At 41.6% G+C, this 27,702-nt stretch overlaps 1 protein-coding gene across 1 annotated transcript in view; it reads right to left on the bottom strand.

Moving 5' to 3' along the window:
• The window catches only part of LOC136863533 (NACHT and WD repeat domain-containing protein 2), a 638,416-nt gene that overhangs the window by 366,863 nt on the left and 243,851 nt on the right, over window positions 1–27,702 (bottom strand). Inside the window, exon 15 of the mRNA XM_067139918.2 lies at window positions 3,625–3,797. Within this exon, the coding sequence (XP_066996019.2) occupies window positions 3,625–3,797 (173 nt within the window). The remainder of the gene's footprint in view (window positions 1–3,624; window positions 3,798–27,702) is intronic.

Genomic DNA, 27,702 nt, shown 5'->3' with positions numbered 1-27,702 from the left:
AGCCAGCATTGTGTTGAACAAGATCTCAATGAACGTTCTGATGCGTCTCTTGTCAATACAAATCCATTCCTCTTGAAGTGCTGTCCTCAGATCACCTAATGTATCCAGAATAGGATTATGGCCTCGGATTAATCTATCCAACTTATCGCAGAGATGTTCTACGAGATTAAAATCAGGGCTGCATGCTCGTCAGTTGAGCCAAACAATCTTCAAGGCATCGAGACACTGTCATAGGAAACGCGCTACATGTGGGTGAACACTGCCGTGCATGAATACGAATTTGTCTATAATAAATGGCTCAAAGAGCACGACGTGGTCAGCAAGAATCTCAATGTAGCGATGACCGTTGAGGTTTCCATTCTAAGTTAACTCCACCTATGTTCACGCCTCCATGGAGAAGCCGCTGCACACTATCCCGGAGCCTTCGCCAAACGACATCCTTACAGAGAATATACATTCTGCATGCCAGTCTATAAAGATCGTCTCCAGACTCTTTCCCTACCACCTGGAGATCTCAGGGAGAACCTGTACTCATCAGAACATTTGGCCTCACTGCTGCATGGTGCACTGGGTGTGCTGACAAGACTGGTGGTTCGGTGCTGTCTGGTCAGATCTGGCCCAACAGCTGATCGTTGTACATGCTGCAGTTGATTTCGAGCATCAACCACATTTGTAAGGCAATCTCTAAGATCCTGGCTGATGAGTAATTGGTCATCTCAGGCTGAAGTCTTCCTTTTTCTGCCATATCCAGGTCTTCTGGAGTAACTACGCATTTCTCGAAATTGTTTCACTGCCTCTTGCACTGTGGTGGATGGTGTGCCTGTGGTAGCAGCTGCGTAAAGGAAGCTGCATTTAACAGCAATCAAAGCAATGGCTTTGGAAATATGTTTGGGCATCGGGCATGTTTTCAACTAGAAATGACACATTAACCATTGCTGAAAGTTGTTATGCTTTCCAAGCGGAAGGGAGGCAAAGCAACCAGTAGCACACTATGTAGCAGACGTTCAGCACGGGAAAAACACTTGCTCATGAAAAGACCTTTCGTTGTTCAATAATAGTATAAGAGAAGGGGCCATGCATTCTATCACCAGCTAATACAGCCAATAAAACAATATGTACCAAATGATCAAGGTGCATTACCCTATTCTAAATTATGTTTAGAATTTAATATAAGTAAATTAAAGTGGCTTTTTTGCTGGTCAGTCTATATCAGCAAATGCTGCTACCCACTATATCTATTTGTAGAAGCAGTGAAAATTAAAGTGGATTCTGCACAGTCAAATTATCCTGTTTTTAAAGACATGTGCAAGCTTGGTAAAATGTTAAGTGGTAACTCAGATGTAATATTACACTTGGACTTCACTCCAGAAGCCATTGTAAAAATAAATAACAGTCTCACAAAGTCTCAGAAACAATAGATGATGGTTCATGTTTCAACACTTAAATGAAGTGTTCACTACTCATTGTTTTGGCATCATAAAACGTATCATTATTACTCCTTGCTTCAGAAATCTAATTTGTAGATGTAGTGAAAATGAAGGTGGACGCCGCACAGTCAAGTATCCTGTTTCCAAGGCCACGTGCAAGCTTGGTGCAGTGCTAAGTGGTGATTCAGATGTACTGTTAGACTTGGACTTCAATCCAGAAGTCATTGTAAAAATGAATAACTCTCCCGCAAGTTCTTAGAAACAATAGCTGATGGTTCATGTTCAGACATTTAAAAGAAATCTTCATTACTCATCGGTTTTGCAAATGACATGATAGTTAATTTTACTTATTGCTTCGGAAACAGAAATAGGCCGATGAACTCAATTCCTGGCTGCTCGAATAATAATAATAATCATCATCATCATCATTATCATTATCATCATCGGCATCATCATCATCATCATCAGAAACAAAGATTTAAATTTTTTCCCTAAATTGATCTTTTAAAAGTCAATTTCAGTTAATTAAATTTGTGACATTACTAAACATTATCTAGTGTTTGCGGTCCCTTTGTTCCAGTACCGAGCAAGTTGGCTACTTAGTATGCATAGTGTAGCTGTAAGGTCTTATTCGGGAGATGATGGATTCAAACTCCATCAACGGCAACCCTGAAGATGTTCTTCTATGGTTTCTCAGTTTCACGCCAGGGAATTAAGGCCACGACCACTACCTTCCAAATCCTAACCATTCCCCCAAACCAGAGTCTATGTTGTTAATCTACTAGCACAAAAGGTTCAGTAATATAATAATGCACCAAGAATTTTAACTCTTATATTTTGATGAAAATAACTACCGCACATACCGGGTGATCCACTTGAGATGACAGACAAGCAAGCCGTTATACACGAGGTTAATGTACATAACTCTGAGCAGTTTGTTGTAATATGAGCAGGAAAGTTGGAATTTTGGAAGAGTGGAGGTTTAACAACAATAAAGCTGTTTTAACTTAATCCACCTATTCAATACTTTTATTTTCACTTATAGTGGTTACACAAATAGACTCACAGTTAAATGGGACATGTTTCGCCCTCAATTAAGGGCATCTTCAGCCTAAAAAAATCATCAAGAGTAGAACTAATATTAAAAGTGGAAGCTAAAAGTTTAGCCCGTTATTAAAATTCGGGACATAAAAATGTGAAAAAATGATACAATATATAAAGATGCTAACGGAAACACTGTCAATGATTAAACCAACACAACAGTAGATAACAAATAACAACTTTCAACTAACATAAAAAAATTATTTCTGTATCTACTGACATTTCCTGGCAAGGTTTCAGCCAATAGTATTACCTATCGGTGCTAAGGGCCACTTACAATTTTTCAACTGATGCTTCTGTCTCACTTCATGCTGACGAATTTCATCAGCGGTCTTGGACATATTGTATTTATGACAATCATGTTTATGCTTGTGTTCACGCCCTCATGTCGTTGGCTTTATAATATTACCACTTTGTTTTTCCACTAACATTTTAAATGAACTCTTTTAATTGGAATTTTAATGAAAGAAGTTTTAGTCTCCGACAAAATTATAGTTTAATCATTGACAGTGTTTCCATTAGCATCTTTATATATTGTATCATTTTTCACATTTTTATGTCCCGAATTTTAATAACTGGCTAAACTTTTAGCTTCCACTTTTAATATTAGTTGTACTCTTGATGATTGTTTTCAAGCTGAAGATGCCCTTAATTGAGGGCGACACATGCCCCATTTAACTGTGAGTCTATTTATGTAACCACTATAAGTGAAAATAAAAGTATTGAATAGGTGGATTAAGTTAAAACACCTTTATTGTTGTTGAACTGTACATTTTCAATACGGACCAAAAATGAGATTTATAACATGTAATAAGAGTGGAGGTTTCCATACTACAGCCGTGTGACTGGTCAAGCCACAACAGCATGCGGAGTGTGTTGTACGGTATGGAATTTTTTTAGTGTTGCACGGACCCAGTGACTTTCTAGGCGCCATCACAAATATTACCACACCGCTTCACACAGATATATTGTGAAATGGTAAAATATGTTCCTGGCCAATTGTCTGCCTTTGTCTCACTCCGGTGGAAGAGTGTCTGACAGAAAAAGTGAGGGAGACATTCAGCAAGCCATTAAACTGTAAGCTAGACTGCATTACCTGGTGGCTTCTCGGTCATCGATGTTGTTGCAGGCATCTTCGAAGTCACTCAAAACGGCTTGCAATGGGCAAGAAGAGAGCTTGGCATGCAGCCACTCGTAATTAAACAGGACATTCTCGTAGAGGTCTTGAAATCTTCTGGATCTGACGAGGTGGAATGGAAGCTCTCCAAACTGTAAACGAAGATAAGCATCAATGTACCTTCATTCTCATACAATAACATGGAGTGCAGTATTAAATAATGGTCCACCTGCTTTTGTTTTCCTTTATCGATAAATCGTGTTTGGTTCATCCGGGAGGACGTGGGTTCAATTCCCCACCAGTAAATCGAAACATTTAGAAATGAGATTTCCACTTCTGGAGAGGCACACGGTTCTGAGGTTCACTCAGCCTATTCCAAAAATGGGTTCCAGGTTAATTCCCAGGAGCAAAGATGGCGGGTCACAGAGCTATTCCCTGTATTCCACTTAGTGCCGAGGTTACTCATAGTGGAAGCAATTACGTTCCACTCTTCCTGAATAGAGGCGACTTTGCTTTGTTATTTTATCGAAAAGTACGTTGTTGCAAAAAGATTCGGGCCAATGATGGAGGGAAATTCAAAATCTTACGTCCTGTAGACCTAAACTACTGGTCGCCAAATTATTTTGAACGAACACTTTAGTAGGCTTATAGTGCATCCAGCTTTGAGACTGCACAATCGAAATTAAGTCCATGAAACCTATTTGTAAATGACCAAGAATAAGGAGTAGTATTGTGTAGCAACCTTGTCAAACATCAACATTTCAACTCCAAGGACATCGTTCCTTATATACCTAGACTGTTCTAGAGTGTGTTCTCTTGTATGCTGTTGCTCAGAGCTTCCATAAATCATGGTACAAATACCCCTCGGTGTGGCTGGAGGGCGCGACTCACCTTTAATTCCCCAGTTCATGGGAACCCTTGATTTTTGGAGCTTTTCTATACTTCCTTTTTCCAACTGCTGAGTCAAAGGAAAAAAGAACAGAATATAATGTATATGTTATCGGACCAATATTGGTCTTATAGCCGCAATTGTCAACAGTACCACACAGACAAGGTACTTCGAGAACTCTAGCCCTTAGACCTATTGAGGTCTTGAGTACTACTACGTAATATTTTTCAAACTAGTACTGCATTACTGTAGGTAGCTTGTGGAACTTCAGTCTAGCATCGCTCTGACCAGGACATGGCCTGCTCCTCTGAAGGGGGTTGGTTTGCAAAATAATATCCCTAGGTCTTTGGTATCGAAGGCTTACGGTGTCGTAGTTAACTTTGCTTTCCATCAGTGGATTTGTGTTCTTATCAAGCTTATAGTAGAATTTAGTACTTTTTCTACTAACCCTGCAATGAATGCTATCCAGATAAAACCGTTCATTTAGGTCGTCGTGTTAAATCTTTGAGGAATAATATTCACTTCTAACATGAGGAAATAGTTGAGTCAATTAAATGATGGACTTAAAATAATTAATTAATGATAAATGATGGTGAAGTGATAGAATTTTACAGGTGAATTTTTGAAGAATGTATTTAAACTTAAATCAGTTGAGAAGGAATATTTAACGCTACCGTAACCGATTATGTCGTTAATTCAAACAATGAATGGCTCAATCTAGTGAATGATAGATTAGAAGCCACTTTAAGCAGTGTAAATACACTGACTGACAGAGCAAATGCAACACCAAGAAGGAGTGGTCAGAACTTTATGCCAATTGCAGGGTAGACTGACGTCACTGAGGTATGCTCATGATGTGAAATGCGCCGCTGTGCTGCGCACGTAGCGAACGATAAATGGGACACGGCGTTGGCGAATGGCCCACTTCGTACCGTGATTTCTCAGCCGACAGTCATTGTAGAACGTGTTGTCGTGTGCCACAGGACACGTGTATAGCTAAGAATGCCAGGCCGCCGTCAACGGAGGCATTTCCAGCAGACAGACGACTTTACGAGGGGTATGGTGATCGGGCTGAGAAGGGCAGGTTGGTCGCTTCGTCAAATCGCAGCCGATACCCATAGGGATGTGTCCACGGTGCAGCGCCTGTGGCGAAGATGGTTGGCGCAGGGACATGTGGCACGTGCGAGGGGTCCAGGCGCAGCCCGAGTGACGTCAGCACGCGAGGATCGGCGCATCCGCCGCCAAGCGGTGGCAGCCCCGCACGCCACGTCAACCGCCATTCTTCAGCATGTGCAAGACACCCTGGCTGTTCCAATATCGACCAGAACAATTTCCCGTCGATTGGTTGAAGGAGGCCTGCACTCCCGGCGTCTGCTCAGAAGACTACTATTGACTCCACAGCATAGACGTGCACGCCTGGCATGGTGCCGGGCTAGAGCGACTTGGATGAGGGAATGGCGGAACGTCGTGTTCTCCGATGAGTCACGCTTCTGTTCTGTCAGTGATAGTCACCGCAGACGAGTGTGGCGTCGGCGTGGAAAAAGGTCAAATCTGGCAGTAACTGTGGAGCGCCCTACCGCTAGACAACGCGGCATCATGGTTTGGGGCGCTATTGCGTATGATTCCACGTCACCTCTAGTGCGTATTCAAGGCACGTTAAATGCCCACCGCTACGTGCAGCATGTGCTGCGGCCGGTGGCACTCCCGTACCTTCAGGGGCTGTCCAATGCTCTATTTCAGCAGGATAATGCCCGCCCACACACTGCTCGCATCTCCCAACAGGCTCTACGGGGTGTACAGATGCTTCCGTGGCCAGCGTACTCTCCGGATCTCTCACCAATCGAACACGTGTGGGATCTCATTGGACGCCGTTTGCAAACTCTGCCTCAGCCTCGTACGGACGACCAACTGTGGCAAATGGTTGACAGAGAATGGAGAACCATCCCTCAGGACACCATCCGCACTCTTATTGACTCTGTACCTCGACGTGTTTCTGCGTGCATCGCCGCTCGCGGTGGTCCGACATCCTACTGAGTCGATGCCGTGCGCATTGTGTAACCTGCATATCGGTTTGAAATAAACATCAATTATTCTTCCGTGCCGTCTCTGTTTTTTCCCCAACTTTCATCCCTTTCGAACCACTCCTTCTTGGTGTTGCATTTGCTCTGTCAGTCAGTGTATATACAAATAATGTAATTACTTTAAGTGTTAGAATTCAAAATTTAGGTAATCCAGGTTAGGAGGAAATTTTGTTTAATCGTATGAGAATATGTAGTTTTCTGGTACACCCACTTGTTTTATTTGTTATTCATCAGATAGAGGAATTAATGGGAGATATATTTTTCTTCTTGAAGTGTATTGATCCAATCATTTCGTATCCTCGAAGGACAAAGAAGAATACCATGAAGGTTATAGAATATTTTATATAAATTTGAGCGAGTGCATATTTCAATTCCAAGGTTTTTTGAAAGAAATTAACATCATCAAGAAAGGTGAGCTTGTAAAATTATGCTTTAGAGAGTGAATTTCTTATAATAATTGTCAGTTTCCTGTATATTTTGTGTCCTTTACCAGACACCTTCCAAATCCCACCACATCTAAAAATGCCTCAAATGTTGGATTGTTGGCAACACGAACGGTCTGCCTCAGGATTCTTCGTGTTGGCCAACAGCACAGAGTATTCTTGTAACTACTGATCAAGGTGCGTACGAAATAAAAAACATATTGTCTGCTTTGAGTTTGAATTGGTAAAATATAGTGACCAACTGAGCATGAAGAAAGGTAAACGACCAAATACAATGTTCATTTTATCATTACATGTTCGTAAATCAAGTTTACGACTATGGAGCAATTGTAATATAGACTTCAATGCTGACTATTCTATAGGACCACTTCTTGATTTTGAGAAAAAGCACGACGTCCTACACCGTTCAGATCATTGGGTCATGGTGACAAAATGAACGTTATTCATGTCGAATGCAGCATCATACATGGGGCCGTTCTTAACGGTCAACAAACGCACGCTATTCATGACCTCTTTCCTACTGTTGCTTACGGATATATCATTGTGGAACATCCAACTCCTATGCCTTATTACCAGATCTCTACTCAGTGCGTGAAGAATATCACAGTTACACTTGTCGATCAGGAGAGAAAAATCTGCTTACAAGGAGAAGAAGAACTTTCTGTTTCACTCCACATACACCTATGCCTATGGTGTATAATTCAACACTCAAGAGTCATATTTCTAGCTGCAAGAGTGCATGCTTGTTAACCAATGCGAATATGTACTATTTAGAATCGCTTGGCTATAAAATGTTAAGATTAACTCCTCGTTCGTATAACGGACCATGTAGACTGTATCTATACCATTCACATCATGATATCACGAGCGCGTAACACGAGAAAGAGACCCGTGCATGGTACGAGTATTGCCGGCATAATAAAAATACTCTATCAATCACTACTGATCTGCATTTAGGGCAGTCGCCCAGGTGGCAGATTCCCTATCTGTTGTTTTAATAGCCTCTTCTTAAATGATTTCAAAGAAATTGGAAAATTATTGAACATCTCCCTTGGTAAGTTATTCCAATCCCTAACTCCCCTTCCTATAAACGAATATTTGTCCCAATTTGTCCTCTTGAATTCCAACTTTATCTTCATATTGTGATCTTTCCTACTTTTAAAGACACCACTCAAACTTATTCGTCTACTGATGTCCTCCCACGCCATCTCTCCACTGACAGCTCGGAACATACCACTTAATCGAACAGCTCTCCTTCTTTCTCCCAAGTCCTCCCAGCCCAAACTTAGCAACTTTTTTGTAACGCTACTCTTTTGTCGGAAATCACCCAGAACAAATCGATCTGCTTTTCTTCGCATTTTTTCCACTTCTTGAATCAAGTAATCCTGGTGAAGGTCCCATACACTGGAACCATGCTCTAGTTGGGGTCTTACCAGAGAGTTATATGCCCTCTCCTTCACATCCTTACTACAACCCATAAATACCCTCATAACCATGTGCAGAGATCTGCACCCTTTATTAACAATCATATTTATGTGATTACCTCAATGAAAGTCTTTTCTTATTGTACCGGGAGGTACACCTCAACGCCGCGCATTCAAAATTAGCGCCTTAATAAACTCCTCTATCGAACTAATGTGGAAACTACTACAACTGGAAATTGGAACTTTAGTCAGAACATGTCACTACCGAAATATTGAGTAATTTTGTTTTTGTGAAGTTTCCTAAACTGAGTGAATTTCTCTTGGTTTTGTTTGCCATTCATCAAGAAGTTTGGAATTTATTCCATAGATGACACTACAAAAACTATGATCATGCACCCTGGTGCAAAGTGAAGGAACTTATAATTTAAAGAAGTTTTGTATTTCTAGGATTTTGTAACTGATTGATGTTCATTTATTTTTGGGTTGGCAATATTTCCTTTTTCTTTCCGCCAGTTTTGAATTTAGCCAATCCCTAATTTTTTAAATTAATTTTCAACCTATCACAGGCTTCTTGTTCGATTCTGAGTGGTACTTTGAATTCATCCAATAAAATTGTGAGGGTGGGGCTAGTTTAGTCTTGACTGATCTCGAACTTTCCCTGAGGGTTTTTAAACTGCGGATTTTCACGTTTCTTGGCCAATTGATCGTCGTCTTACTGAGTGTGTGTGCTTAAGAAGGAGGCGGGTGGCCTCTTTCGTCTGCAACCAGAACATCTAGAAGGTAATGGCCACAAAACGTTATTCTGTCTTGCTACCTCCGCAGTTTAACCCGAGGGAAAGGTTCGACTCTTTAGTATGTAACAATTTTCTAAAATGTAACTTTCTTCCTTCTAACGTAAAAACTTCATAAAACCTTTAGCTATAAACCGGGGATAGAGAGTGAAGTACCCTCTCGAGCTCCCCTTCATCTTGGTTTGCGGTGACTACGTTTTTCTAGAACTGTTTTTCCCACTGTAATGTGTTAATGTAAATTTTATACGAGTCACCTCAGTAGTTTGCGAATAGCCCCTGTTTCATAGGCCTAGAGCCCTTTAGGTTTTTAACTGTTCAGTATATTGGAGCGCAGTGAGCCTCCATTCACTTTGTGTTTGGGCCAGTTATCTAACCCGTTCTTTTTCCATGAAGTCCCAGTAGGTTGGGTATTATATACCCCTGTATAAATAATTTTCAAATTGTAAGTTGAGCCTTGAGAGGCCAGTAATTGTAAGTTGATGTCGCCTTGACTAGGCTTGGAAAACTGAGAGCCTGTTAGCTCTTTTTCAACTTTTGTAATAGTAAAGAGTGCCTCTGGAAGGCTAGATATTTATATTTTGGAGAGCAAGTGCTCGTGAATTAGGGGATTTCTGCACTTGGATTATTTGTGCTCTTTTGTAAATTTAAGCTAGGAGCTCAGGAAATGTAAAGCGAGGGGCTTGAAGCCCAGGATCTGTTAAGACCACTTATCTTGTGTTTTCTTAGACTTGTTTTAAGATTATCACTGTACCTGATGTTTCATTGTTATGAAAAATTGTTAAGTTTGAAGTTCGGAAAATATAACCTTCAGTTTAAGTTTTAAATTAATTTTGATATTGTAGTTAGACCCATTTAAGCCCGCACCTTCTCTCATCACCTCTGCGTTCCACAGATACCCAGGAACACTTATATTAATACATAGGTACTTACAATGATGCCCAAAAGGAACTTTCACGCCATCAACACAGTAATTAAAACTGAGAGGACTTTTCCTATTTGTGAAACTCACAACCTGACTTTTAACCCCGTTTATCATCATACCAATGCCTACCGTCCATCTCACAACACTATCGAGGTCACACTGCAGCCGCACACAATCTTGTAACTTATTTATTACTCTGTACAAAATAACATCATCTGCAAACAGCCTTATCGCTGATTACACGTATCTTTGATATATATATAACAAAACATAAAGGTCCAATAATACTCCCTAGAGGAATTCCCCTCTTAATTATTACAGGGTCAATTAAGCTTCGCCTACTCTAATTCTCTGAGTTCCATTTTCTAGAAATATAGCAACCCATTCAGTCACTCCTTTTTCTAGTCCAATAGCACTCATTTTTGCAAGTAGTCTTCCATGATCTACCCTATCAAATGCCTTACATAGGTCAATCGCAATGCAGTCCTTTTGGCCTCCTGAATCCAGGATATCTGCTATATCTTGCTGAAATCCTACAAGCTGAGCTTTAGTGGAATAAACTTTCCTAAACCCAAACTGCCTTCTGTGAAACCAGTTATTAATTTCGCAAACATGTCTAATATAATCAGAAAGAATGCTTTCCCAAAGCTTACATGCAATGCATGTCAAACTGACTGGCCTGTAATTTTCAGCTTTATGTCTATCACCCTTTCCTTTATACACAGGGGCTACTGTAGCAACTCACCATTCATTTCGTATAGCTCCTTCAACGAAACAATAATCAAATAAGTATTTCGGATATGGTAATATATCCCAACCCATTGCCTTTAGTATATCTCCAGAAGTCTTATCAATTCCAGCTGCTTTTCCAGTTTTCAACCTTTGTATCTTACTGTAAATGTCATTGTTATCATAGATAAATTTTAATACTTCTTTAGCCTTAGTCTCCTCCTCTATCTGGACATTATCCTTGTAACCAACAATCTTTACATACTGCTGACTTAATACCTCTGCCTTTTGAAGATCCTCGCATTAACACTCCCCTTGTTTATTAATGATTCCTGGAATGTCCTTCTTTGAACCTGTTTCTGCCGTAAAGTACCTATACATACCCTTCCACTTCTCACTAACATTTGTTTGACCACCAATTATGCTTGCCATCATGTTATCCTTAGCTGACTTCTTTGCTAGATTCAATTTCCTAGCAAGTTCCTTCAATTTCTCCTTACTTCCACAACCATTTCTAACTCTATTTCGTTCCAACCTGCACCTCCTTCTTAGTCTCTCTTCTTCTTTGTTATAATATAGTGGATCTTTACCATTCCTTACCCCCTTTAAAGGTTCAAACCTATTTTCACATTCCTCAACAATTGCTTTAAACCCATCCCAGAGTCTATTTACATTTTTATTTATAATTTTCCAGCGATCAGAGTTACTTTTTAAAAACTCCCTCATGCCTACCTTATCAGCCATATGGTACTGCCTAATAGTCCTAATTTTAATACCTTCCTTTCTTTCACATTTATTTTTAACTACGACAAAAACAGCTTCGTGAACACTATTACCATCTATTACTTCGGTTTCTCTATAGAGCTCTTCTGGTTTTATCAGCACCACATCCAAAATATTCTTCCCTCTAGTTGGTTCCGTCACTTTCTGAATCAGGTGCCCTTCCTACATTAACTTATTTTTCATTTGTTTTTCTTGCTTCCTGTCCTTCGCGTTACCTTCCCAATTGACATTTATTAAATTGAGAGCACCCGCTACAATCACGTTCTTTTCCTTATCGTTTCCCACATAGCTGATTATCTTATCAAATAATTCTGAATCAGCGTCAGCGCTACCCTTTCCCGGTCTGTACACTCCAAAGACATCAAGTTGCCTATTATCTTTAGAGAAGAGCCTTACACCCAGAATTTCATGTTTTTCATCCTTAACTTTTTCGTAGCTTACAAATTCTTCTTTCACCAGAATGAATACTCCCCCTCCTACCAATCCTATCCTATCTCGGCGATACACACTCCAGTTCCGTGAGAATATTTCTGCATCTATTATATCATTTCTCAGCCATGATTCAACTCATATTACAATATCTGGTAAGTATATATCTATTAAATTACTTAATTCGATTCCTTTGTTTACAATGCTTCTACAATTGAGCACTAACATTTTTACGTCATCCCTACTTGATTTCCAGTTCCGTGTTCGCTTAACACCGCTCCCTAGGCCACCCCGTTTCCCTGAATGCACCTGCCTATAACCCTTCTAAACAAGTTTCCTAACTTATATGTACCACTGTGGTTTTAGTGAAGGCCATCTGAGCGCAGATCCCTGTCTCCTACCCACCCAATAGATCTAGAAATCTCACTCCCAGTTTCCAAGTTTCCCACTTACCCACTCCATAGTCTCATTTAAATCCCCAATCACCTTCCAGCCAACATCCTTCCTACACAGTATTCCACTGGTAACAATCTCCACTTCCTTAAACTCATCCGTGCTGCATTTACCAGATCCAACACATCGCCAACTACACTGAAGAAAATGGAAATTGCACCACCCAGAAGGAGTGGTGCTACAGTGATGCAATTAAAAATGCAGGACGAGTGTTCGGTTGTGATTCGATGATTACACTTTCAGGTCCCTCTGACCGCAAGTTTGGACAACAATCAGTACAGAATATGCCCACCACGAGCTGCAATTCATTGATGAATTCGTCGAGGTATGGAGTCAATAAGGCCCTGGATCGCTTCCTGAGGAATTGTGGCCCATGCTTGTTGCACTGCACGGGTCAGTTGTTCCAGAATTGTGGGTGGCTGAGAACGGTTGGCCAGTTGTCGACCCATCATGTCCCACACATGCTCAATAGGACTGAGGTCCGAGGATCTGGCGGGCAATTCTAAGGTTGTAATGTCGTGGAGAGCTTCTCTGGAGATGCGTGCAGTGTGAACCCGGGCATTGTCCTGCTGAAATATCCCATTAGCAATGTTCGCCATCATAGGGACAACAACTGGATTGAGTACCCTATCAACGTACTGTCGAGCAGTCATATTGCCTTCAACAAGCACTAATTGTGATTTCACATTAAAGCCAATAGCTCCCCAGACCATAATGCTTGGTGTTGGCCCTGTGTGCCTCTCGACAATAAGATCTGGGCGGCCCCTCTCCCCGGTACATCGGCGCACACGATTCTGGCGATCACTGCGGGCAAGACAGAAGCGCGATTCATCACTAAAGACGACCCTATGCCATTCGTCGACCCACGTCGATCTTTCTCGACACCAGGCCAGCCTTACACGTCGCTGTTTTGGGGTCAATGGAACAGCTTCTGCAGGGATACGGGCTCGTAAGCCAGCTGCACGCAGGCGATTACCAACTGTTTTTGTGTAACGTGGGGTGCCACAGCCGCTCGAATTTGCACTGCTGTTGCATGGGGTTCCATCCGGGCCATCCGAATGATGCGGCGATCCTCTCTCACAGTTGTCTGTCGCGCTGGGCCTGTGCCAGGTATACGCGTGTGGGTACCTTCATTTGACCACTGCTGCCATACACGTTGTACCGTAGATGCCTGTCGGCCAACACGTGCAGCGACAGTCCTTAGCGATAATCCAGCCTCAGACAGCCCAATTATCCGAGCCCCCTCAAACGGCGACAGTTGTTGATACGTGCTCTTCTCTGTCGTCGAGGCATGTTTGACGGGGAACACTTCACTGCACAGACTGCAAGTCAACTACGCTACACCAGAGTCCGTATACTGGAGTTGATTCCTCCGCGACCAATCACGTGGGGAGACCTGTAGCAACAATCCAATGGGTCTGAAACTTTGATCGTTTACATACCTACATGGCATCGTTCCATATCTTGAAAATCAACACAAACGACCAATGCCTTCATGGTGTTGCAATTTCCATTTTCTTAAGTGTATGTTGTACTTATACCTGCTTGCCTTACGTTGTTAGTACCAACGTGAAACACTACCACCTTCTCCTTTCCCTCTTCCTTCTCTTCTACTTTCCTCAACATCTGCCTCAACTTGATTCCTGGATAACACTCTACCCTGTTTCCCTTTCCTCCACACACTTTCCCCACATGTCTAATGATGGAATCTCCCATGACCAGAGCTTCAACCCTACCCCACCTCATTTGAACCCCTCCCCTCCTGGTCAGCCCTATCTTCTCTCACTACTGCAGAAGCTACTTCCTCTTCCCTTTTCTCCCTCCTATGACCCTGTTCCACCTGTCTTTTCCTTTCCACTACACTACATTTCCCTTTCCTACCTTTTCCCTTCTTCCTACTTCCAGACATATCAGCAACAGTTCCCTGTTCCTCATCTTCCCTCGATTGTTCTACCTGCAGTGACTTGTACCGATTTCTCACAGACACCTGTCCTGAATTATGATCCTGAACAGAGCCCTTAGCCTGCAATCTCCTTCCCTTAAAACATTAGACCGCCTGTCTTCTACAATTCCCCCATTTCCTTCCCGTCCCTCCTTTACACCTACTGTATCCTGTACATTATTTGAGGGAGGCCTACTTTCTTTCCGGTCCTCTGAGAGAATCCTAATTATCTCCCTCAAACTCTCCAACTCCTCCCTCAAACTCCTTAATGCCTGGCCACACCCACAGTTCTTACACTTGCACTGTGTAGCCATTATTTACGGAATAATGGGAAGAAAAGGAAAAATAAAATAACTTATTCTGTGCAAATAAAAATGAAAGGAAAGAAAAATTGCCTGTAAAAATGAAAGGAAAGAAATATATTCTAGGATAGTTCACAAAGATCACACAACAAAAAGGTCATTAATATAAGCTACTACTACACTACAATACTACTTAGTTGTTCGATTTTTTCCTACAACACCTAGGGTGACCAGATATAAACATATACAGAAGAGGACAAAACTATTTGAAAAGGACAGTGCCGGAAGATAGAGGACACAAAAATCCTCCATTGAGAGTCTGAATTTAGACTTATAGGGTAAAGGGAGGTATATCCATGATCAGATAAGTTCATGATAAATCTTTGAATAAGAATCATGAACTTCCCTATTGTAGACTAAGCATTTCAAATTTACTACTAGTTCCCTGAGTTCTCAATATAGCTATCTTTGGCTACTTGCATTGGTCTTCATCGCACTCTAGCGGACACATGATACTTATTCAAAGATTTATCACGAATATACCTCCCTTTACTCTATATTCCAATTTTCACATACATCCTCTTATTCATGTCCATATTAAACAGTAAATTATTACATTGTTTAAATAATGAAGCTAATTTACATTCCTTGCTGGTACTTTTCTGAAGATTACGTTGCGTTAAGGAGTTCTTGCCTCTCTAACATATATAAAGATACAAATGTAAATTCCTCGCACTTTTCTTTACGTTGCATCAATACAGATAGGTCTTAGGGTGACGATAGAATAGGAAAGGGCTAGGATTGGGAAGAATTCAGGATTAGGATAATATTTTTCACTGCCGTTACTCATTTCTTCCGTGCTTGTCTCCAGGAATGTCGTGAGGTCTGACGTCTATAATAAAATAAACTTTTTATATTTGAGAATAAATGATAGTTACATAGCGTCGAGTTAATAATAATTTCGTGTGGCTATTTCTAGCCGAGTGCAGCTCTTGTAAGGCAGACCCTTCGATGAGGGTGGGCGGCATCTGCCATGTGTAGGTAACTGCGTGTTTTGTGGTGGAGGATAGTGTAATGTGTGGTGTGTGAGTTGCAGGGATGTTGGGGACAGCACAAACACCCACCTCCCGAGCCACTGGAATTAACCTATGAATGTTAGAACCCCCGACCCGGCCGGGAATCGAACATGGCACCCTCTGAACCGAAGGCCAGTGCGCTGACCATTCAACCAACGAGCCGGACACCGTTGAGTTGAGACATGGAGAGAGGAGTTCCGTCTCAGAATTACCATTTGTTTTGCGTCGCACCGACACAGATAGGTCTTTTGGCGACTATGACATAGGAAAGGACTAGGAATGGGAAGGGAGCTGCCGTGGCCCCTCTAAATATTATAATTAACCAGAAAAAATGGGAAAGGTAACAATCGTATCAATCAGAAGGAACTGAATTAGAGAGTTGAAATTTGTTATAAAACTATGAAACTGTTTTCCAAAGAAATTAAATATGCCGTTATTTTTATCTTTCAGAAAGATGTGGTTGTGACCTGAGGAAAATAACATGGTGTGTAACTGCTTTGTATTGTTCTCAAAGTTTGAATTCTGTTATGCAAAGTTTCGTGGATTTACTGGATGGAGTAATGACATACAGTATTCCATACCTGTTCACGTCCAAAGCCAACTGAGTAAACTTTGCCGCAAGTACTTGGATACTATGTCAACTAATCCAGTCTCACACATGTTCTATCAGACAACGGTCTGGAGATCGAGCAGGCTGATTTAGCTGACTCACATTCTCCAGAACACATTGTGTTACTTATACAGAATGAGGAGGAACGTTATCCTGTTGAGAGAGTAGGTCCCTATGGTCATGCCTCAAGGGGAATAGGACGGGTTGGTTGATCTGAACATATATCCTGCTGCTGGCAGTATCTCATATATCGAGGTAAGATGAGTTCTACTCCTATATACAGTATAATCTGAAGTGGGCCCCACGTGTTCCAATAGGATGCACGCCACCTCGGGCAGAACACTGCTGATGGCCAGGCAGGCATGGCTTTCGTTACTGAACTCCACAGATCATCATAACTCTTTCCAACAAGCCAATTGTCGACACCACCACAGTTTGCTCTGTAGATGAGAAGGAATGAGTGGTAGTCTACTCAACAGATGATGATTTCTGGCGGTTTCGAGAGAGATTCTAGCTACAACAATAACCGACTCCTCGTTGCTGTTATTGCAAGATCCGTCTGATTTATTTGTACTTTAACTGTTAGCTTTACGTCCCTCCGACACAGATAGGTCTTTTGGCAGCGATAGGATAGGAAAGGGCTAGGAGTCGGAAAGAAGCGGCCGTGGCCTTAATTAAGTTACAGCCCCAGCATTTGCCTGGTACCAAAATGGGAAACCGGAAAACCATATTCAAAGCTACTGACAGTGCGACTCGAACCCACTATCTCCCGAATGCAAGTTCACATTATGTGCCCCTAAACACACGGTCAACTCACTCGGTGAGCTCCGTCTTCATATCCCTTGATCCCACGAGATGGTCGCCCTGAAGCTCGTCTCTATCGCTTTACACCTTCACATTGCTATTGCAGCATACACCGATTGCACTGACCAAAACTCTCGTCCCCCACTCTAAGTAATTGTTCATACGTTCAGCCTGTTCCTAGCAGTTATCCCTCCTCCGGCAATATGGCTTTCTTTGGTCAGGTGGTATAATATACGTTGACTCTTTGGTTTTCCATTAGGTTTACTGCAACTTAGTTCATTCTCGTTTGCATACCAAAATGTAGGCTTGCCTTACAGCACTGTAGGAACTGTGCGCGGCACTCTGGTGGCAAGTTGGGTAACTACAGTAATTGGTGGATAACAGAAATAGCGGTGTAAGAGTTCCAAAATGTCAGATATCGAAACTCCTAGAAATTTAGATTGTACAAGAAAGCGGAAAGGGAACGAAATGTTGATGGGTGTAGTTATACCTTACAATAATATTACGCCAGATATTGCCTTTTATTCGTTTCCCGAGGGAAAAACTGAAACAGAAAGGCGAAATATATGGATACAATCAATATATCGAAGGAAGGAAGGAAGGAAGGAAGGAAGTAAGTACACTATTTAAATAATATCTCTCAAATGAGTAAAATATATTTAAGAGATAACTACAGTATGTACACTGAGTGGCCAAAAGTCACGGTAAGGGGTGTCCCATTAGAAAATGTGCTGTGTATGACCCCTAAGTGTTGCAGCTAGCTGCGGCGTAGATGAGCGCAGCCTGTCCCACACACCAGATTCGTGAAGTTGGCAACACGTCGCGAGTTAACCGACTTTGATCGTGGGATGATCATCGGCGCACGGCGCATGGTTTTTAGCATTGCAGAGATTACACGCGAATTCGGGTTTCCGAGGTCAACAGTGTCGAGGGTGGATCTTCAATATCGCAGAGAGAGAGTTACCACTCACGTAACCTGCTGCACGGGAAGACCACAGGTGTTTAACGAACGGACATCACGTCGCCTTCGCAGAACCTTACTGAGCGCTCGACGGGCTAATGTGAGTCCGATCACAGCCCAGTTGAACGTTTGGAGTCAGGAACCCATTTCTACCGGGACTGTAAGGAGGCAACTGCATCGCATAGGTTTCACCAGCCGACGACCAACTCGTATCCCTTTGCTGACACCTCGACACAGAGCTCAACGACGTGCATGGGCCCGCGAACATCGGCAATGGCCATGAAACAGCGATAGCGCATGGTATGGTCCGATGAAACCCGGTTCCAATTGCATCGATCTGATGGGCGCGTGAGAGTATGGCGTATGCCCCATGAAGCTATGGATCCTGCGTGTCAACAAGGTTGTGTCCAGGCGGGAGGTGGCTCAGTTCTTGTCTGGGCGGCGTTCTCATGGTCGCAATAAGCCCCATTGTCCGGCTGCAGAGAGCGCTGACAGGTACACGAAATGTGGACGGTCTTTCAGACCATCTGCATCCCTTTCTGTCCCTAGAGCACCCTGCTGGAGATAACATGTTTTCAACGGGACAATGCGACATGTCACCGCTCTGTGGTGTCACGCAGGTGGATAGAGGAGCACTTCAGTGAAGTTACGACTATGAACTGGCCCTCCAGATCCCGCGAACTTAATCCAGTCGAGCATCTATGGGATGCTGACGAAGCTGGCGTACGCTCCAAGAACACCGCACCAACTACACAAGACCAACTGTGGGTAGCAGTCCAAGATGCGTGGGGTCCAGATCCCTCTAGAACAGGGCCATCCAAACAGCGCTCCCCGAGCGCTAGCGCTCTGGCCGCGCTCCAAGCCAGTGCTCCGAGCACTTTGGGGAAGGTAGTGGTGGGAGAAGCTTGGCTGGCTGAGCGAGCGGTCTGCCCGCCGCGCCGAAGAGAGCAGTCGATCTATCAGTCGTAGTCTAGTGTACAGTATAATAATTTCGTGTGGCTATTACTAGCCGAGTGCAGCCCTTGTAAAGCAGACCCTTCGATGAGAGTGGGCGGCATCTGCCATGTGTAGGTAACTGCGTGTTATTGTGGTGGAGGATAGTGTTATGTGTGGTGTGTGAGTTGCAGGGATGTTGGGGACAGCACAAACACCCAGCCCCCGGGCCATTGGAATTAACCAAGGGAGGATAAAATCCCCGACCCGGCCGGGAATCGAACCTGGCACCATCTGAACCGAAGGCCAGTACGCTGACCATTCAGCCAACGAGTCGGACTAGTCTACAGTGACTTTGTTGCGCTTTGTTAACAGCGTGTAACTAAATAACTAAATCAGTTTCGCAGTTGTCATGGCTGAACATCATTATATAATAATAAAAATAAAAAAATTAAAAAAAGAGTGGTGAAGCAGCAGCCTTCAAAGCAGAATGGGAAATTCCATTTTTCTGTACAGCTTATAAAGGGCATGCCAAATTTTTAGTGTGCCACCGAGATTTAATGTCTTTTAAAAAAGCACAATTTGGAACGGCACTACAGTGCCAACCACAGGGATTATTACGGTGATTTGACAGACGCCAGTCGCCAATCGAAGTTGGAAGAATTGAAAGAAAATTTCAAGCAGCACTATTCTGTACATTATATTGTTTTAATTTTTAAATGCTTCTTTACAAACGGGAATGAAGAAATGATTGAATTATCTGAAAAATACTAAAATTTTGACTTGCCATATTTTTGTCTGACAGATGATTGAAGAGAGCGAGGTTGGTGGACCCATTTTACGAACAAGCTACAAATGTTCACCGCGAATAGCCAAAGCTGGGAAACCCTTCACGGAAGGGAATGTAATCAAGGAGTGCCTAATGGATGCGGCGGCATGTATTTGTCCTATGGAGCTAGTTGAGAAATTTGATAAAATCTCTCTTTCTCCACAAACTGTGGCTCGCAGAATAGACGACATGGCCGTTGATATGGAACAGCAATTAATGGAGAAGGCAGCAAATTTTGTATCATTTTCCATCGCCCTCGACGAATCAACCGACATTGCGGACAAAGCTCAGCTCGTTATTTTCATTTGAGGGGTGGATGACGATCTTCGAGTCACCGAGGATTTCCTAGACTTGGTAGCTCTCAAAGACACCACTATCGGTTTCGATATTTTATAAGCAGTGGAGGGTGTTTTTGAGTCAATGGGGTTACAATGGGAGCGGTTGACGAGTGTAACGACGGATGGAGCTCTTGCTTTACGTGGTCTACGCACGGGGTTCCTCAGCTATGTAAAATTAAACATGGCTGAGAGCGGTAGTACCCTAATGGTGGCGATCCAGTGCTTTATACACCAGGAGGCAATCTGTGCAAAAGTCGCCAAGCTTAAAGACATAATGGGAACAGCTGTGCGAATGGTAAATTGTCTTCGCTCCCATGAACTCACGCACCGGCAATTCAAAGGGTACTGGGCGAGTTGGCCGTGCGGTTAGGGGCGCGCAGCTGTGAGCTCGCAATCGCGAGACAATGGGTTCGAACCCCACTGTCGGCAGCCCTGAAGATGGTTTTTTGTGGTTTCCCGTTTTCACACCAGGCAAATGCTGGGGTTATACCTTAATTAAGGCCACGGCCGCTTCCATCCCATTCCTGGGCCTTTCTTGTCCCATCGTCGCCATAAGACCTATCTGTGTCGGTGCGACGTAAAGCAAGTAACAAAAGAAAAGAATCAGAGTTCTTGGATGACATCGAAGCGGAGTATCCGGAAATCCCGTACCATGCAGAAGTAAGATGGCTGAGCCACGCGAAGTGCTTCATCGAGCTTTTTGCTTGCGGAATGCAATAGATACCTTTTATGACATGAAAGGGTGGCCCGAAGTTCTTTTGCGTGATCCTAAGTGGGTGGCGGACTTGGCCCCTTTAAGTGACTTTACTGTCCATCTGAATACTTTGAACACTTCGCTTCAGGGCGACAAGCACATAATCTCCGATTTGGTGGAAAAAATTCAAGCGTTCGAAAGAAAATTGATTTTGTGGGAAAACCAGTTGCGTGCAAGGAACACAGGACATTTTCCATTGCTTGAAACAGTGAAATACGGTGTGGACTTTGATGAGTATTTGCAGGTAATTCGCCAATTACAAAAAGAGTTTGAAAAGAGATTTTCAGAATACAGAACTCCAAGCGGTGTTAGATGTATTTGTTCGACCATTTTCTCTTAGTGCAGACAGTGCTCCACAGCTATTTCAATTAGAGTTGCTTAAACTGCAGTGCAATGTTCGTCTTAAAGACCGCTTTGTAATGTCACGAAGTTTAGAAGAATTTTGCAGCGGCTTTCCGCAAGAAGAATGCCCCCTTTTGTATAAACATGCATGTAAAGTTCTGTCAATGTTCGGCTCAAGGTGCATTTTTAAGTGTTCCTTTCGGTTCTTAAGTTTACCAAAAGTAAACATCGTGCAACGATAAGCGATAGAAACTTGCGCAATTGTTTAAGAATAGCTGTGCCCAGATATATTGTAGGCCTACTCAATTTGGAGATGATTGTTTGCTCCAAAAGTAAAAGCTCGTGAAAACGACTGACCAAAAGTCACTCAATGTCTGTTCCATCTGTTCATATCGGTAAAACGTTCTTGAATTTTCCTCTCAGATATGTTCAAATTTCAGTTTTGAATATCTATATATATAAAGTAGCTTGTCCTGACTGACTGACTGACTGACTGACTGATTCATCATCGCCGAGCCAAAACTATAGTAATTTCCACGTAAGGAAATACCCCAGAAAGTAAATATCGCCACCCGATGCTCTTCTTTTCTCTTTTTTGTAATGGCTGATCACTGCTGCCAACCTGCCTGGTTACATATTAAAATCACCAGACATAACCATAACAAACTAACCTCAATGTAGGAAACACCGATAATCAATGTTTCCCTACCCTAGTAAATGATAAAAGATAAGATCAAATAAATCAAGATAATTATGAATATCTCGTCGATTTCCACGCTCAATGAGGAATTAAGGAAATAAACACACTTTCTCACTCAAATTATCCGTCTTTATTTTGATATACACTAGGCGTACTATAACCATATTCTTGACAAGAGGGGCGTGTTAAACGATGCAATTTATTTAATAAGTCTTTGCAGTGTGATTTTAGAAAGTTCCAGACATCCAATGACTTCCCTTTCTTTTGCGCGAACATTTCCTTCTCTCTTCAACACCGGTAACCAGTAAGGAGAGAAATTATTGGGCATATTTTCAGCCTGCAGGCTGGTTATATCTTCAAGCTTATCAGGTAACATATAGGAATACTAATGTGCCAAGCTCCGTGAACGGAAATTAGGTCAGGTTTCAAGTTCACTGCGGATTTGAAAATAATAATGTTATAAGTTCTACTGCCAAAATTTCGTCCCGCAAGAGTTATTTCGTGTACCGGTAGATCTCGACATGAGACTGACGTACTTGAGCACTTGAATCATTTCACGCAAACAATGTTAATAAATGCATTATCCGAACATGCCACAATTCTACTTACTTGGTATTAGCCAAATAGATTTACAATCCCACAGAAAAAGAAAATATGCTTTAAATATTCTCGCAAATGTATCACTAGTGACTTTAACGGCAATGCGGTGGCAACACACAATTCACGCTAGAACAGTGACTGAACGTTGCCAACGTGCCAGATTAACGGTTAATGTAAGACGTCGTATCGGCAAGTAGGGTCCCTAAACTGTATGGTTACCGACACTGAAAAAGACCTGCAAAATACCCAACAGCAAGAAAAGTAACTATAAATCGATACCTTAATATTACAGGGGAGAAAGGGTAAGGTTGCACCCTTAGGGTACGTCCTTACACGGAGAGGACTATACTGGACATAAAGAAATGAAATTTTGGAGATATATTCATATTAAGACGTAGGTGCTCGCTAAGAGAGGATTTTTGGATATTCCGTCGCTAAGGGGGTGAAAAGGGGGGTGAAATTTTAAAATGAGTGTGTCTATATCTCAAAACTTTAAAAGTTTACAGATGTGAAAATTGGTATTTAGAATCTTCTTTAAAAATAACGAAACACGTATTTTTTTGTTTTGAGACAATCCCAATAGGAGGGGCACAAAAGGGTGAAAAAGGGGTTGAATGACTTTAATCGGGATACCGGTACTTATATCTCAGAAACTGAAGATATTACAGACATGAAAATTGGTACTTTTGATCTCTTTTAAAAATAAAGAAACACGTATTTTTTGTTTGGGGGAAATCCAATTAATGGGAGGGTGAAAAGGGGGTGAATTTTTAAAATGGGTGCATCTATATCTCAAAACTCTTAAAGTTTACAGATGTAAAAATTGGTACTTAGAATCTTCATTAAAAACAAAGAAATACGTATTTTTTTGTTTTCGGAAAATCCCAATAGGAGGGGTGAAAAGGGGTGAAAACGTGGTTGAATGACTTTCATGAGGATACTTATATCTCAGAAACTGAAGATATTACAGACCTGAAAATTGGTGTTTAGGATCTCCTTTAAAAATAAAGAAATACATGTTTTTAGTTTTTGGAAAATCCAATTAATGGGTGGTGTTAAAAGGGGGTGAATTTTTAAAATGAGTGTATCTATATTTCAAAACTTTTAAAGTTTAAAGGTAAAAATTGGCATTTAGAATCTCCTTTAAAAATAAAGAAACACGTATTTTTTTGTTTTCGGAAAATCCCAATTGGAAGGGTGGAAAAGGGTGAAAAAGCGGTTGAATGCCTTTAATGAGGCTACTTATATTTCAGAACCTGAAGATTTTACAGACCTGAAAATTGGTATTTGGGATTTACTTTAAAAATAAAGAAACAGGTATTTTTTTGATTTTGGAAAATCCAAATAATGGAGGGTGAAAAGGGAGGTGAATTTTTAAAATGAGTGTGCCTACATCTTAAAACGTTAAAAGTTTACAGATGTAAAAAATGGTATTTAGAATCTTCTTTAAAAATACAAGAACACGTATTTTTTGCTTTCTTTAAATCCCAATAGGAGGGGTGTAAATGGGTGAATAATGGGATGAATGCCTTTAATGAGGATACATATATCTCAGAAACTGAAAATATTACGGAACTGAAAATTTGTATATGGGAGGTCCTTTAAAAATAAGGAAACACGTATTTTTTTGTTTTTGGAAAATCCAATTAATGGGGGTTAAACAGGAGTGACAAACTGGGGTGAATTTTTTGAAAGACTATATCTACAGAATATCTGAGAAACGTATAATGTTATAGACGTAAAAAGTGGGTATTTGGAATCTCCTGTAAATGTAAAGAAAGATAGGTGATTTGTTTTCGGAAACTCCACGTAAGGGGAAATAAAAAGGGGCGAAATTTTAAAAAGCGAATTTCTACAGTATATCTCAAAAACTTAACATGTTACAGAAGTGAAAAATGGTATTTTTATCTCTATTAAAAATAAAGAAACGTGTATTTTCAGCTTTCGGAAATACCACTTGGGTGGAAGGGGGGGGGGTAAAAGTGACTGAAAATGGTGTTGAATTCTTTTAATTAGGCTACTGATATCACAAAAATGAAGATATTACAGACGTGAAATATGCTTTGGAATCTGCTTTAAAAGTAAAGAAACACTTATTCTCGGAAAATCCAATGAAGAGGGGGGGGGGGGGTGAAAGAATTGAAAAATTAATTGAATTAATTGTATGAGAATACATACATCTAATAGAAACTAAAGTTGTTACGGACGTGAAAATTGGTATTTGAATCTCCTTAAACAAAGAAGAACGCGTTTGGGGGGCGGGAGTGAAAAGGAGTTGAATTCCTTTCATGAAGACACATAAATCAAAAACTGAAGAAGTTAGAGTCGTGATAATTACTATTTAGAAGATCCTTTACTATTAAGGAAACAAGTATATTTTGCCGGAAAATTCACTTACGGGGTGGGGGGGAGGGGAGTGTGAAAGGAAGTGAAAATAAAGTGAATTATTTTTATGGGGATACTTATATCTCAAAACTGAATGTAACAGATGTGAATATTGGTGTTTGGAATATCTTTTAAACATAAAGAAACACGTCTTCTATTTTTGGGGGGTGGGGGGTGTAAATAAACTTAACGGCGGTTGAGTGTAAAAGGAGGTGAGATCAATTGATTTTACTGTTCATAATGTACTTAAGGAGCCTCCGTTGCTCAGGCGGCAGCGCGCCGGCCTCTCGCAGCTGGGTTCCGTGGTTCAAATCCCGGTCACTCTATGTGACATTCGTGCTGGACAAAACGGAGGCGGGACAGGTTTTTCTCCGGATACTTCGATTTTCTCTCTCATCATTCATTCCAGCAACACTGTCCAATATTTCATTTCATTTGTCATTCAACGGTCATTGACCCAGAGGTGTGCTTCGGCAGCCGGCACAATTCCTATTGTCGCTGCTAGATGGGGCTTTATTCATTCCATTCCTGACCCTGTCGAATGACTGGAAACAGGCTATATAGTTTAGATGTACTTATTCTGATCATAAACCGATCATTTTTAATCTTTCCTGGGCTGGTTTTCAACAGCCATCTTTTCCTTCGGAGAACGTTCTTAGATTACAGTAGATCCTCCTGGCATGTAAATAAAAATTTAAACACATTTGAAATAAACGATAGGAATGAGATGGACCGTCAAATTGTTCACCTCTATAATAAGGTCAACAATGCACGGAAGTATGTCATTGGTATCGCCAGAAATCCCGCACACTTGCCTACGCGTGACGATGGTGCTGGTCACATTGTAACAATGACACTGGCAGCAGATGTAATTAAAGCCAAGTAGCGATCTTGCAGCTTGCTGTGGGGTTCAGAAAATCTTTTAATAATAATAATAATAATAATAATAATAATAATAATAATAATAATAATAATAATAATAATAAAAATAATAATAATAATAATAATGTTCTGGACCGTTGTCAAATGTGCGGACCCCCCTGGAAAATGGTCCTGGACGGGTAATGACTAAGAATGCAGTCCGGCCGCGGGTTCAGTACCGCCAAGGCACCTAAGACGACACCACGCCGGATCTCCTGAAGGATTTGATTGATATTAAAAACGCTTATAGGAAAAGATGGCAAAGATTTAGGGACCCAACTGACGGGGTGGAATATCTGGACCTAGCCCGGGAAGTACGAAATCGATTGCTGGAAAGAAAGATTGAAAAATGTGAGGAAACATACCGTAATCTATTAGAAAACGAGTCAGATCGCGAATTTTGGCGGATTCTCGCAGAAAACGAGTCAGATCGCGAATTTCGGCGGATTATATATCTAAAACAATTAGCATTCAATTATAAATTTCAGTATAATACCGTAGCGAAGCACGGGTATCTTGCTAGTATATATATATATATTTGCTATGGGCTTTACGTCGCACCGACACAGATAGGTCTTATGGCGACGATGGGATAGGAAAGGCCTAAGAGTTGGAAGGAAGCGGCCGTGGCCTTAATTAAAGTACAGCCCCAGCATTTGCCTGGTGTGAAAATGGGAAACCACGGAAAACCATTTTCAGGGCTGCCGATAGTGGGATTCGAACCTACTATCTCCCGGATGCAAGCTTCACAGCCGCGCGCCTCTACGCGCACGGCCAACTCGCCCGGTGAGTTTTGAATAAATCACGTTACTGTATTCTTTACTTAGCACTTGATTTCGTTTCCTGCATATTCCATACATCGGAGTACCTTTCGATTTGTAGATGCGGTATATTTTTACGGCAAAATAGCCCTATCAATATGATGTCAACAAACCCACAAAAGCCGTCGGACGCAAGACTGTACGCACGTATCTGGTCAGCGCGGTCCGAACATAGCGCAATGGCTGGATGGCCCTGCTCTAGAACGATTCCAACACTTTGTAGAGTCCCTGCCGTGCCATAATTCTGCCGTTTCGAGGGCTCGCGGAGGAGCAACTCGTTATTAATATCACATTCAGTGTCTTCCCTTTACTTTTGGCCACTCTCTGCATAATGCTGTTTACAAATGAATGTTAATGCGGTTTGTGTTTTATAAGTACTGTAAGTACATGAATCATTACTGGGGACAGTCACCAGGTGGCAGATTCCCTATCTGTTGTTTTCCTAAACTGACTGCAAAGAAATTGGAAATTTATTGAAAATCTCCCATGGTAAATTATTCCAATCCCTAACTCCCCTTCCTATAAATGAATATTTGCCCCAGTTTGTCCTCTTGAATTCCAACTTTATCTTCATATTGTGGTCTTTCCTACTTTTAAAGACACCACTCAAACTTATTCGTCTACTAATGTAATTTCACGCCATCCTTCTTCTGACAGCTCGGAACATACCACTTAGTTGAGCAGCTCGTCTCCTTTCTCCCAAGTCTTCCCATCCCAAGCTTTGCAACATTTTTGTAACGCTACTCTTTTGTCGGAAATCATCCAGAAAAATCGAGCTACTTTTCTTTGGATATT

This window comes from Anabrus simplex, chromosome 2 (genome assembly GCF_040414725.1).
Source record: "Anabrus simplex isolate iqAnaSimp1 chromosome 2, ASM4041472v1, whole genome shotgun sequence".
Lineage (NCBI taxonomy): Eukaryota > Metazoa > Arthropoda > Insecta > Orthoptera > Tettigoniidae > Anabrus > Anabrus simplex.
Note: the sequence above shows the minus strand (reverse complement) of the source record. Positions and strands in the feature narration are given on the sequence as shown.